The sequence below is a fragment of the Chiloscyllium plagiosum genome, chromosome 38 (genome assembly GCF_004010195.1).
Source record: "Chiloscyllium plagiosum isolate BGI_BamShark_2017 chromosome 38, ASM401019v2, whole genome shotgun sequence".
In the NCBI taxonomy this organism is placed as follows: Eukaryota; Metazoa; Chordata; class Chondrichthyes; order Orectolobiformes; family Hemiscylliidae; genus Chiloscyllium; species Chiloscyllium plagiosum.
The window spans coordinates 9,003,247-9,017,121 of NC_057747.1; the positions used below are offsets into that span (position 1 = coordinate 9,003,247).

The 13,875-nt window shown below is 37.2% G+C and overlaps 1 protein-coding gene across 3 annotated transcripts in view; it reads right to left on the reverse strand.

The window, feature by feature from the left end:
- Positions 1–4,281: 4,281 nt before the first annotated feature.
- The window catches only part of LOC122541800 (anthrax toxin receptor 1-like), a 112,473-nt gene continuing 102,879 nt past the window's right edge, over positions 4,282–13,875 (reverse strand). For all 3 annotated transcript variants that reach the window (XM_043678796.1, XM_043678795.1, XM_043678797.1), the window contains one exon: positions 4,282–7,516. In XM_043678796.1, the coding sequence (XP_043534731.1) occupies positions 7,286–7,516 (231 nt within the window). In that variant the 3' untranslated portion in view covers positions 4,282–7,285. The remainder of the gene's footprint in view (positions 7,517–13,875) is intronic.

The following is a 13,875-nucleotide window of genomic DNA, read 5'->3' on the forward strand; positions in this document are numbered from 1 at the left end:
GGTGGGGTGATCACCAATGGTGGAACCTTCCAACGTGGCCACCATACTTAAATCTCAGCTGCAGAACAGTTGAAATGCTGCAAGTCAGGGACAACCACTGCAGATTCTTTTGCGACATTGGATTTCAGAAGACTGGGGTACATTGGCACTTCCTTTGCCAACAGGGGGCCTGGAGTCTTGGTGGATGTGATGGTGGAGAGAAGGACCATCTTCTTTCTTCAGGACCACCAGAGGGGACAATGCTACCAGTCTGATCTGAAGGAGGTATAGTGGTCAGTAAGTGTTCACAGTCCAGAGAAATGCACAGTAATGCTATAAGAAGGTTGATGATCATCTGCGCTCTACAAAGATAAGTGCAACCATCTTTGCTCTGTAACTTTACACTCTCTAACTCTGTCACTGCAAAAGTCTCCCGCACAGGCTAATGGTGTATACCATTCTCACGATTGCATTCACTCCTCCATGTCAAAAACAAAACAAAACCTTCCCTGCCCTTTGCGCTTCCTACTCTCACACTTGGGTTACCTCAACTCTTGCTCTGCTCCTGCACTGCCACAAAACACCACTGTCATCTCACTTAGTCTCACTGCCAGAGAAACTGTCTCATAAATCGGGCTGAAAGTGTAAGGGCAGGCTGCAGGGTGGCTGACCTCTGTCACCTCATCCCGGACAAGGAGACAATTTGTTGGTCAGCGCTAAATGTGAGTCATCACCAGAATCCGTAGATGCCTGATCAATGCAATTGCTCCTTTGTTGGCCTCGCGTTGCCCACAAGTGCATCCTACCCCGCAGAGAAAACAGAACCAATTTCTTTCATTCACTATGAGGGTGCTAACTGTTAGTTTTCATCCTTCTTGCACAGTTGTGATTTGGTCAACGTGATACATTATCCAGGACGTGCTCCTGAGAGTCAGTTCTAGATTCTGCCTGAACGTTGAATCTAACTCCCCCAATCTAACACCTTGTGGCATTTGTGTCGCTGTCCACATCAACCTTACCAATCTAATCCCTTCAGGCAACTGTGAGAATATTCTAATTTTCCCGAGCCCTTGGGATACCATGTAACCATGCCTCGTCGTAATTTACTCTGCTGTCCTTGAAGGCAGGATGGTGGTGATCTGTGAAAACCCCTCTTCCTGCAGTATCTTTGTCCTAACTTCAGATGCCATCCTTTTATTCGGAGATAACCCCTTCACAGTCATTATCCCCTCTATATCCTAGCACATCAGCTCCAACCCCAGATATTTGAGACTCCACCTGACCCCAAGACTGCGCCCTGGTAATATTAACTGCCCAAATTGATTGAGCCCATCCCCTCTCAGACTGACCTGTGAGGACAGCCCTGGCCTCCTCACTGATGCCTATGCAGCTCCCCAACTGAATTACCTGGATTGATCAGCCTTAACCTGGTGGACTGACCGTAGCTTAATTCCTGTTCCCACAATCACACCAAGCACCTGACTCAATATGGTAAACCTCCCTAGGCTGAGATTGGGATGCTGCTCTTTACTGACACACTCCTGACTAACCATGATCCTCTCAATTAAGGCTTACTCCGCTTAGACTCTCAGTCATGGCCCTGATGTTGAAGCACATACAGTGTATGTGCCAAACAAGCTGGAGGTGTGAGATTGAGGTACAGCAACATATCCACACTCTTGACTGTTCATGGTGGGCAAACATGATAAGTTAGGAGAAAGTGAGGACTGCAGATGCTGGAGGTCAGAGTCTAAGAGTGTGGCACTGGAAAAGTAGAGCTGGTCAGCTCCTGCTCCTCTGATGCTGCCTGACCTGCTGTGCTTTTCCAGTGCCACACTTTTAGAAACATGATAAACTACCAGACCTACCATGATAAGCCAGTGAGGTGCAGGTTGTGAATGAAGTCGATATGCTGTAGAAGGCAAGACCGAGGTGCTGCGAGAAGTGGAAATTGGCAATGTTTAATGTATCACTGGGAGAATTGCGAACTGCATAGGAATGAGACGTGCTTATGAGATGTTAATACATACAAATGCTATCCCTATACTAGTGAAATTTTCATCTAGCCATTCATATTGGAAGGATATCCTTATGGGCGGCACGGTGGCACAGTGGTTAGCACTGCTGCCTCACAGATCCAAAAATGTGCGGGTCAGGTGAATTGGCCATGCTAAATTGCCCGTAGTGTTAGGTTAAAGGGGTAAATGTAGGGGTATGGGTGGGTTGCGCTTCGGCGGGTCGGTGTGGACTTGTTGGGCCGAAGGGCCTGTTTCCACACTGTAAGTAATCTAATCTAATCTAATCTAACTGTGAAACCGTAATTTTTTTCAGTCTGACTGCATCCTCCGAAGTGTTTTGCCATTGCCAACACACTCAAGAGCTGGAAAGAGCTGCCCACAGTGTGTTTTTCTTTCTGCAAGTTTTAATAAGTGTGTTTAAAGAAGTACAAAAACATTAGATTACATAGGAAGATGAAAGATGGAATGGGCAGGCAAGTCTGTAAGAGGATTAAAATGGAAACCAGAACTAAAAAGTTTAAAATATTGTTATTTTCAATGTAATAAAATGTTCTGTCCATTTTTGCAACATTGTTGTCCTGTTATGATTCAGTGCATTTCAGATACTCATACAAAACTGTAACCCAAGGTGACCTGTAGTCAATGGGTTAATTATATCACATACACCCAACAATAAAAGTTAGCAAATAATTTTACATAAAAGAATTGTAGTTTATTAGTGATATTAACATTACAGACAAAATAAAAACACAGATGCACAACATTAATAACAGTTTGATGTCAATGCTCATGAATACAGATTGGAAAATAAGTAGAGAAATATAATTTTGGCATTTTAGTAATAAAGTTGTTTTGTACACTGGCAGTATATCTAAGTAATAGATATGACACAGGGGATCTTGTGGTACAGTGGATAGCACCCCTACCTATGAGCCTGAAGCTCCAGGTTTGAACCCCATCCCAGGATTTGGTGGTTATGGAAATGTATTCATAACGCAGATGAACAAGTTGAATATCAACCCGGGATTCCTTCCAATACACACCAGCAGCAGGTGGCAAAGGTGGGAGAGATTCCTGATTAGCTATATGATGGTTAAAACTTTGAAAGCTCTATTACCATCTCCAACAGCTCCAGCCTACAACATGTAAAAGTGTATGCTGCCAATAGCAACTCAAACTCCATGACTGAACTGTATCACACCACCAGATGTTATATGTACACACACAATAATTTAGAGTTTATTAGTGAGGATCCTCAAATATGCAGAAAAAATATCAAATTTGCAATTATTTTTGACACATTTGTAATCACAAGTTCTACGCATCCTAACGTCATCTGTACCACAAATGTGACCACATTGTTGAAATGATCAATTTTTCAATTTTAAAAAAATCGATGTTTTTTTAAAAACAAATGAAAATCCTTTAAAGCATACCAGATCATCAATTGAAAGCTCCTACCCAAGATATTTATATATTTTTCCTTTCTGAAGCTGTCTGAATTGTATCTTTCTAACATTTTCCAGTTTTACTTCTGGTTTCTAGTTGTTTTAACCCTTTGTTTTCATGGAAGATCTATATTATTGATAAATAAAAAATAGAACATGCTACTTTATGATAAGCTGAGTGTGTGTTAAGGCAATTTAACTCTTTCAATTTCTGATTCCAAAGTAGCAATTCTGTCACCATTGAGAAAACTCTAATTTCAAACTCGAGAAAACATAACAAACGTTAAAAACTGAAAAGCATTCGTTTGTCAAATAGGTATTTATTGCAGGTAAATCTTTTAAGAAGTTCCAAAAAAAATCATACAGACAATTGAATAGAACTGATCAGTGCAGGGCAAAATTAGGGTTTGTTCTCTATTACTCAGCATAGTACAGCATAGAAACCGACCCTTCAGCCCAACATGTCCACGCTGACCAGATATTCCAAATTAATCTAGTCCCATTTGCCAGCATTTGGCCCATATCCCTCTAAACCCTTCCTATTCATATACCTGTCCAGGTGCCTTTTAAATGATGTAATTGTACCAGCCTCCACCACTTCCTCTGGCAGCTCATTCCATATACGTACCACCCTCTGCGTGAAAACATTGTTCATTAGGTCTCTTTTAAATCTTTCCCCTATCACCCCAAACCTATGCCCTTTAGTTCTGGACTCCCTCACCCCATGGAAAAACACCTTGTCTATTTACCCTATCCATGCCCCTCATGACTTTATCAATTTCTTGAAGGTCACTCCAATGCTCCAGGAAAAATAGCCCCAGCCTATCAGCCTCCCCTATTAGCTCAAACCCTCTAACCCTGGCAACATCCTTGTAACTCTTTTCTGAACCCTTTCAAGTTTCACAATATCCTCCCTACAGCAGTGTGTAGTATCTTTCTTTTCTAGAAATTGTTGATAGTGTGGTTGCTCAATTTAAGTTTTGACCAAAGATTTAGGTTTTAATGAAGGTGCATAAATTACTGTTAGGCAATATCATTTAATACTTTTGTGAATTATTTCCCAAAGCAAACCTCAGTGGTAAAGGCACTCACTATTCATGAACACCTTTCAAGAGCCCAATGCAATCTTGCACAAGATTGGTGTAAGGCAGTGTGGATTGGTCAAATTTGTGTCACAAGTTTGCACCGAACTTAACTAATGGTCTTTGCTGCAACACGAATACAAGTGTTAGAAAACCATCAGTGACAGCAGCAGAATTAGGCCATTTGGCCCATTGAGTCTGCTCTACCATTCGATCATGGCTGATACTTTTCTCAGCTTCCCTCTCTCGTCTTCTCCCTGCAACCCTTGATCCCTTTAATAAACACTAAAGTGTTGTGGTTACTTTAATCCCTTTAGAAAATGGTATTAATCTAGAGGTTAAGGTATAGATTAGACAAATTAATAGTGAATCCCTGTTTTTGTCATAATGATTCTGTTACATTGTGCAGCCATATCAATGTCATTGCATTTCATTTTGCCTTTCAAGAGCTGCAATTCAATTCATGATTACGTAGCCTGTTCACTAAATTATTCCTTAAGTGAAAATTCAGTTAGTGAAAGCCAAACAAGGTTACAAGTCATTAATGGTTAGTTAATAATAGGGAGTTAATTATAGTTGTTAGCTATTAAATGTTAATAAAGCAAAATATCAATATACTAACCAAGCGCAATGATGCTTGCTTTTTTACTTACTCCTGCCTGCATCGAGCATCTTGAAAATTTAGTGGCCACCTTTACTCAGATTTAAGTACCTACACCTAGACCACAGTATAGTAAATTAATACATTTAACTGTCCTGCAGTAAAACATGATTTTTTTTTTGCTTTTCTAATATCACAAAACCTTACAATATTTTCTTTACCAGTATGAGATTCATGTATCACATCTGATTTTAAAACACTACAGTAGCCATTGTTACGTATCACCAAAATATACCTGTGCCTGAAGCAAAACTACAATCTAATTTGTAAGGAATAAAGTGGATAACCAGAATTATACAATTTGGTGTGGTCTGGAAAAGGGTCTGGCCTCATAGTATTTACACTGAAATAACTATAAAGTGCTTAACATCCAGCTGGCAAGCATTTCCAAAACCGAATTCAACTGTTAGAAAAGTTTTCTGTGAGCTATTATTTGCAGTTTAAACTATTATGTAGAACTTGGCATAAAGAACACCCTGCTGTTTGGTAGCTAGCTAATAAATTGTATAAGAAGAGCAAGTTCAACTATACATGTTTAAAGAACAAAATAACTTGGGTCACAACCTGCACACAACTCAACAAAGTCCCTCTGTAACAGTTTAAAATTCAAGGCTAGTGAGAGTGATGCCTAAATTAGGACTATTGTTATAGATAGAGCACAGTTTAGGGTCACTAACTGTGTACAAAGGAATTCAAGTATGACTGAAATCAGAGCTCAAAGTTCTGCGAATTAATCAATTACAGGGTCAATCATTGTCAAACAGAGTCAACCAGCAACTTAGAAAGAGTCTCTCACAGGTCAACTAGCCTTTGGCTTTCATTAAATTAATTATGTATGAGAGTGTCTTTCCTTGCTGTGGTTTCATTTTGTCAGAACATTTTTCTTTAACTATCAAAACAATTATACCTAGAATCTAGTTTTGGTTGTCAAAAATCATCTTGCACTCTGAAGTATGTGGTATGTATGAAGAACTCTTAAATGAAATCATTGAATTGAATCTTTGGCAATACTATTCTGGAACAGAAATTTTGATTTTGAATTTCCTGCATACTTGTGCCCAGAGACATGCACAATAATGGGATCAATAACAAATTGTGGAATTTTGATTTTGATAATGTGCCTAAGTACATTATCTCCAAGACTCCATCTATTACAACTATTCACCGAATCCATCTCTGCCCATTATCCTGGCCTTGCTTCCTTTATCACCACTTGCTTAGAAGTTTTAAAAAAAAATTTTAACCAGGTTCAGAAATAAACAAAGTTCCAGTGTTTCATTGAAATTCTTGGAGCCTTTATAAAGTAAAATTTAAAAATGCTCATTGAAATCTACTCTGTATTTGTGTCTTTAACTGGATTTTTTTTTCATGGCATCACTGCAGGCAACATTAAAAATTTAAAAGTTTTCCCATTTGCAGTTTCTTAAATATATTGTGCCAAATTTGCATGAATGATAGTTAAATGAGTTGAGGTATTAATTTCATATTTAAAGGAAGAATATATGCTGCAGAACTTGGTTAGTGTCCACATTTATTTTTGACATAATATGGACATTCGAACATAATCTGACATTGGTGAAATCATTTAGAAATTGCTCCATTTTGGATGCAAGTTCTGAGAGTGACTCTGATGGCCTTGTCTTTCCTTTCTTCTTCCAATGATAAACAAAACAATTATTACCAACATCAACAGAAGGCATACTTGAGCACCTAAAGTAGATGTTAGTGATGTTTTTATACAGATATTTAACATTATGTTTATCTTTTAACAACAATGCAAATTCTGATCTATGAACGTTTAAGAGATAAAAAGACAGAGTTTACTAAAATTTGAAATCAATCTTATAATTAAGTAGAATTCAAACATATGGCTTGTACATTAGGTGGACATAATATCATCTCCAACTCCAAAAGGAGGTTCCACTGATTTTGGTTATCCAAATGGAAATGTGCTGCACAGCAACAGATTTTAACCTTTTAAGGAAACCCATAAATTTAATAAATATTTGAAGTCCAGTAGTATTCTCTGTTTGGCCTTGTCTTTCCTTTCTTCTTCAGGGTGTGTTTTTTAAAAATCCAACATCAATGCTGGGGAGGTCAGGTTCTTACCGCAGGGCGTGGGGGAGGTCGTGAAGGAGGGGGTGCTCGGGATGGTGGTGGTCCAGGAGGTGGACTCCTCACACATGACTTGGCTGATGAAGCAGGAGGCCTGGGAAGTTCACGGGTTAAAGGAATATATTCATTGTTAGGCATGCGAGATGCGGGAGCGTTGCATGGACGAGATGGTGTCTCATTTTCTTTCACTCTAGTGAAGTTTATGCAGCGACCCTAGATGAAAAACAGAAATAAACAAATTACAATCTTCGTGTGTTTATTCCTGTATTTTAAGTCAAAATGCCCTGGGGAGGATGATGCATAGCAATTCATGTTTGTATTTTCTTTCCCAACACTATTATTTGCAACTACTGTTAGTCAAAATCCTTTCAACCAGCAAATTAACATCTATTTACATTTCTTTTTATACCTATTTAAGGTTGTTTTCAAAAGGCCAATTTTATTTGTATTAAACTTACTTCAGTAGAAGTTAGCTTGCAGTTAATTTGTTTGGGAATTTCCATCGGGTTAGTTTTTTTTAAAATTTATTTTCTCTTATATCAGCATTCTTTTTACAAAAACACATTATGTATAAAGGAGACTGAATGAAATTGGAAAATGTAAGTGATGTAACATATTACAAAAGCAAATCTGGAGTGTTCGCCACTATTGTTTGAACTCTAAACTTGTGAAAATCTTCAACAACAATGTGCATTCTCATATAACATGATGAAATACCCAAACATTTTATGAACATTGTCAAACAAGATTTAACACTGAACTGTGTAAAATCATAAACCAAATGAGCAAAACTTTGGTCAATGAGATGGTTTTAAGGAGCTTCTTAAAAGTGGAAAGAAAGGTACAGAGGCAGAGGTTTAAGGAGGTAATTCTAGTGCACAGGACCTTGGTAACTAAAGACATAAGCACAAATGGTGAAATGACCAAAATTGGGAACGCTCAAGAAGCCTGAATTGGAAAAGTGCAAGGAATCTCAGGTGAGCTGTTGGTCTGGAGGAAATAACAGAGCTAGGGAAGGACGAGGCTGTGGAGAAATGTGTAAATCCCTTCTATCTATGTTTGATTAACAAAGTTAGACATACAGTGTAGATGATCAGTGTATTTCCCCTTCTCTAGTATGTTGGTAGTTATTTAAACAACAGAGGACCTTTTCATTATCTACAACAATAAATGTTGACTTAAAAATTAGAAACACACACAAAGACAAATTTGTTCAAACAAGTTGTCCAACCGCAGCAGAAAAGGTTTAGCAAAGAAGAATAATTTCAATCTGATTTGAAGATCTGATTGCACTCCCCAGTGTCTTTGTAACCTCGTACAACAAATTTGTGAGCTGCGTGTTTACATATTTCCCACACAAATCAAATATTTGGCAGCCAAATACCATAGTTAAAAACATTTCATTCACCATGCTGCCAGCTTCATTTGGGATCTTTATTTACAACAACGTGATATTTGTCTGGAAGTGAGAATTTATTCAGACATCTTATTTAGTCTGCTAAGAGACTGGCCTTAGTTCACCCGACATTAACCTAATAATCATTTATTGCTTGTGGATTTTAATCTGCTGGAAAATCAACCCATTACAATCGATACAAACAATGATTCATTAACATAACACTGTTGATTTAAGTTGGTATATGAGTATATAGGCTCGTTATGTGTTATTGTTACTTAAATCTCTACAGCATGAAATAAAAATGGACAATGTTGGAAATGACAGGTCAGGAAACATTTATGAAATGGGATAACAAGATTTTGATATTTCAAGTATTTACCTTTATCAGGTATTAACATTTCCAGCATTTTAACATGTTTCATTTGAAATTTGCATCATTTTATTTCAATGTTATCTATCCTACTTTAATTGCAAGTATTGTTCAGTTGAACCTTTGTGCAAAAGGCCTGTGAAAAATGGAAATATTTCACTTGAGGCAGATTTTGCACAGTTTGAAATATGGTGACATGCCTATTGACATTATTAACTGGAAACACAAGTTTTCTCTGATATTACGGCAAATGCAGAACATTTCAGCACAAATTGCAAATGAAGCTGATTAGAATTTGACCCCTTCCAGTCTGAATGGAACAGCAACTACATAAATATCTACATATGGGTACATATGTAGCTCAGAGTCACTCAGCAAGAGTTTAATTTCAAATAATTGCACCTCACAGTGTTTATATTTTAATTAAAAACAGCAGTTAAAAATAACTGTATAACACGTTAAATGTTCCTTTGGGCAATCCACTGATTAAAGAATATAACCACGGTTCCAAAGTGTCTGTGCTCATTTCATGCTATGTTAATCAAACACAAAAATACTCAGTCTTAAAAAAAAATCATAGCTAACCCATCACTGGTATACAATCATGTAAGAAACCATGAATCTGTTCAAATTACTCTCACTCCAGTTAAAGTGAGAAGGGCCGTCAAAGTGTTGCCAGTTCCTGCCACGCACTTTGATTACTTGTCAGACAAACAGATGGAGAGTTTAAAGGCCACGAGCCATATTGTGACAGCAAAGATTCCTTTCTTTGTTTGGCACACTCTTAGGTCTTTGCAAATGAGAAAAAGGAATGCCCTTCTGTTTTAACTGCAATCAACAGTTTTGTTGCTTCTGTACTAAAGTACATTATATCATATCTATGCTTAGGCTTCTCAATTAGTGATATATTTTGGCAAGCTACAATACGACTAAACTATGACTTAACCTATTTGTGTGAAAACATCAACTATCATTCATGTACCATATGGCTATATCAGAAATAATACATTTTAAACAGTGTTAAGATTGCAAATAGTACATTTTCTATTTAGTTACACTGTTTCACACTGGATCATTGTAATTACTGGATGAGTATTAACTTGATAGATATTATGCTTTTCATGTTTCCTTTTACTTTCAGGCCTGAATTTTCCTCTTGTGTACAATCTACCAGAGTTATTGTAATTAATCATTTAAAATAAAACATAAAATCGATTTGATATAAAATCTTTTAAAGTTAAATTCTTAACAGATATTTTTTGTTCAAGCTTCTCTACCTCATCTTACAAATTTTCTTTAGTCAGTCAGTGCTTAACATGCCTGCAAGAAACATAATTGAGTTAATGATTCAAGAAATCACACATTTGCAGTTTCCTTAGAATTTTCAGATTGGATAGGTTAAATGGAATGCCCATAAGTGCTTTGTCAGCACGAGATCTGTTTTGTACTGCTCAAGACTGGACTGAAATGCAACTTGATAAACAACTGGTAAATGTAAATAAGATGCACTTATGCATAAAGTTTAAAGTATCAGATTAGCCTATGTGTGTGAAGCCAATGCTGCAAACTGTCCTTATGATAATCATACCACAAACAGATCTTTCATGGTGCAACACAACAAATGTGACCACTTAATATTAGATTGCCACTTATACAAAATGATCTGATTATAACTTTAACTATGCAATGTTTAGAGGCCTAAAGAAATCCTGGTCAAGTCTTTTATTAGTGTGTTTTAATAGACTTTGAGGACATCATTGATAATATTGCACCATTAGAAATATTAATCCAACAAATATTGATATTGAAACTATAATTATTTCTAGGGTAAATTAATTTTAATCATTTGGTAAAATATTTTTAAAATACATCCGCCTTGGAGGGCCAATGGACCACACAATCTCTTTCCATGCAGTAATTACTATTTTCTAACGTTAACACATTAAACTAAATGTAGTGGGCTAAACTGCACAAAGGACAGGATAATACAATTTGTGAACCCTAGCAGGAATAGGTTTGCAATGTTTACCATGACTCACAACCACATGAGATAATGAGAAATTGTGGCACCATATTACATGTTCGCTACTCTTTATTGTAGACACCAAAGGGTAATCTTTTAAAATCACAACTGTTTGTTAGAAATGTTTCCTCGTGTATTCAGGTGAAGATGTATTCATTTATATTTTTGTTTTGTGGTTAATTTCTCCACATTTAATTTCAATGACAATCGAATGATCACCCCCTCCCCCACAATGATTTGGTAAACAGATTAATGAGGTATGACGGGTAATAATTACTCTAATGCAATACCCCTGGCATATTGTTCACTTGCAGTCTGGTATGCATTAAATCTTTAAACCAAGGTGTCAGAGATGCATTGTTCAAGAGTGGACTAATGATCCTAACCGTGACAGCTGTCCATTTCCCAGTTTGCATTTAGTAGCTCAGCCTGTCGCCCCTAAGAAGCAGCTTATCAGTCTGCTTACATTCTGCTCTTCGTGCTTCCATCATTAGTTCTGACAGTAAATCTCTCTGCTGTGTTGAACTGAAGCTTGTTGCCATTCATGACCATCCAAAGACCAGTAAGGCACCATATGGAACGACTCCCTTACCTCAACTCACATCTGTGCAGTATTCATACTGCACCATTCTGCTCTTTCCCATATGTTCATCCTTGTGTTTGGCTGTTGGCCGTACTGTTCACCAAATTGCCTTTTCTCTGCCCAAGTGCTGAGACAGCAGGCGTTACCCTCACCCTGACTTAAGCCCAATCAATCACAGCAATTTGTTTAGTCCTTGCCGAAGGACATCACGCCTGAATGCCAACCCCTAATTATCCTCTTGTGAATGACCTCATGTCCTTTTCAGCTCTATCTACTGAAGTATTCATTTCAGTGGACCACCTAGATGCTGATTTGTATTGTAAATTACTTCTAACTGCATCACAAAGCAACTTCTGGTCGCAATACATGAAGCCATTTCATTCAGCTGTACTTAAAGCTCTGTAATCCATGCTTAATGTTCACCTCCATGACAACCTCTGGGTGTTCCTTGATGGTGTCATTTTCCCTGTTGTTGTCAGTAAAGTGACAAACCACAAATAAAAATTCCTGCAGAGAATATACTGACTAAAACATGAAAATGTGTTCCTTAATCAAATGGATTAAAACAGATTAAAACAGTGATTTGTCTTATCACCTTCACTTTATTAATGATGGACTAGTCGCAGTCATATTTAGTTTAAGCAGTGGCTTAATTTTTGTATTTGCCTTAAACCAAACCACATCATAGCATATGATTCATAATCATTGCAGGAATGCCGATATCAGTCAGAACATTGACAGGTTTATAAGGGAAGTTTATTTAATCATATAAAATATAGGATGATTACTCAGAAAGTCAATATTGCTTTTCATAGTTCATCCAGGAACAGTGCTTCTAAATGCCCCTATTGCAATGTTCAATTGGCTTTCACCTCTATGTTTCATTTAGAGTTTGCTGAAAGTGTGTCAAATGTTCTAATAGAAGAACTAAATTTGCCTTTTATCAATTTGAGGCTGTACAGGTCTTATAACTTAAATCTTCAGCTACAGATTGAGCTTATTCATACAATTTCATGCATTATCTATCTCTAAGAGCTCACCTCTAACAAGGAAAAGCCTATAAGTCCTCTCTCTTTACTCAAAACTCATGACCTCTAATACTAGGGATAAGTATTTATTGAATAGCTCTCTTAATTCTTAGTGACCAGAATTAGAAATACTACTCAAGAAAGCACTGAGTCAAAATGGTTTAAAGCTTGATTGTGATTTTCTCCAAAATTCTGTAAGGATTTGGTCATGTAATTCAACATTTTATTGGCTTTGTGGATTGCTGTGTTGTATCAGTTGACATTTTAAATGTTAGGTCTACTAAGACTGGTCTCTTTCAAATTCATCCTTCACCATATAGTTCACCAAGTATGTATATGATCCATGTTTTCTGTCAAATGTTTAGGACTTTAGCAGAAATTGCTGGAAAAGCTGTTCGGTGGAAGGGTCACTTGACCCGAAACATTAATTCTGATCTCTCTCCACAAATGCTGCCAAACCTGGTTAATTTCTCCATCAATTTCTGTTTTTGTTTCTGATTTACAGTGTCCACAATTATTTCAGTTTCTTTCCTCTCAGTACTTCATGCTTGTTAACGTTAAATTCCAGTTACCACTGTTGTGTCCTGTCAGAAAATTGTTTAGATCATTCTGTAATTTTTGAGCTTTATCTTCCAACCCATTATCCCTCCTATTTTTAATTTCGTCTGCAAACTTAATCAGTTTGCATTGGGTATCAGAATCCAAGGCCCTGATGTACATCAGAAATTTGGTCCAAAATCAATTACTTGAATAACTGACTCAGCACGACTGAACTTTGAACTAACTCTTGCCACAGGCACCCATTACTATCTAACCTTCAGTCAATATTTTAACTGTTGCCAAGATTTACTCTGAATTGAAAGGATTTTGATTTAAATCAATATTGTTTTCTTGGGATCTTAGTCACATTCTTTCTGGAAGGCTAGGCACAATGTTTGAAGAGGCTTACTACAGTCTCGAGGGATGTCACTTCCTTAAAGGTGTAAATGAGGTTGGATTTTATCTGCTGACATCCATTGAAGGCCATTTACTAAATGATCATTGTACAATAATCTTATTGTCAATTTCATTATTTTACAGTAAAAGCATACAACCTGCTCAACGGACACCCTTTCCATCACTGGGCAAAAAGTAAGACAAGAATGTTCTGCCCACAAAATGCACCGCAG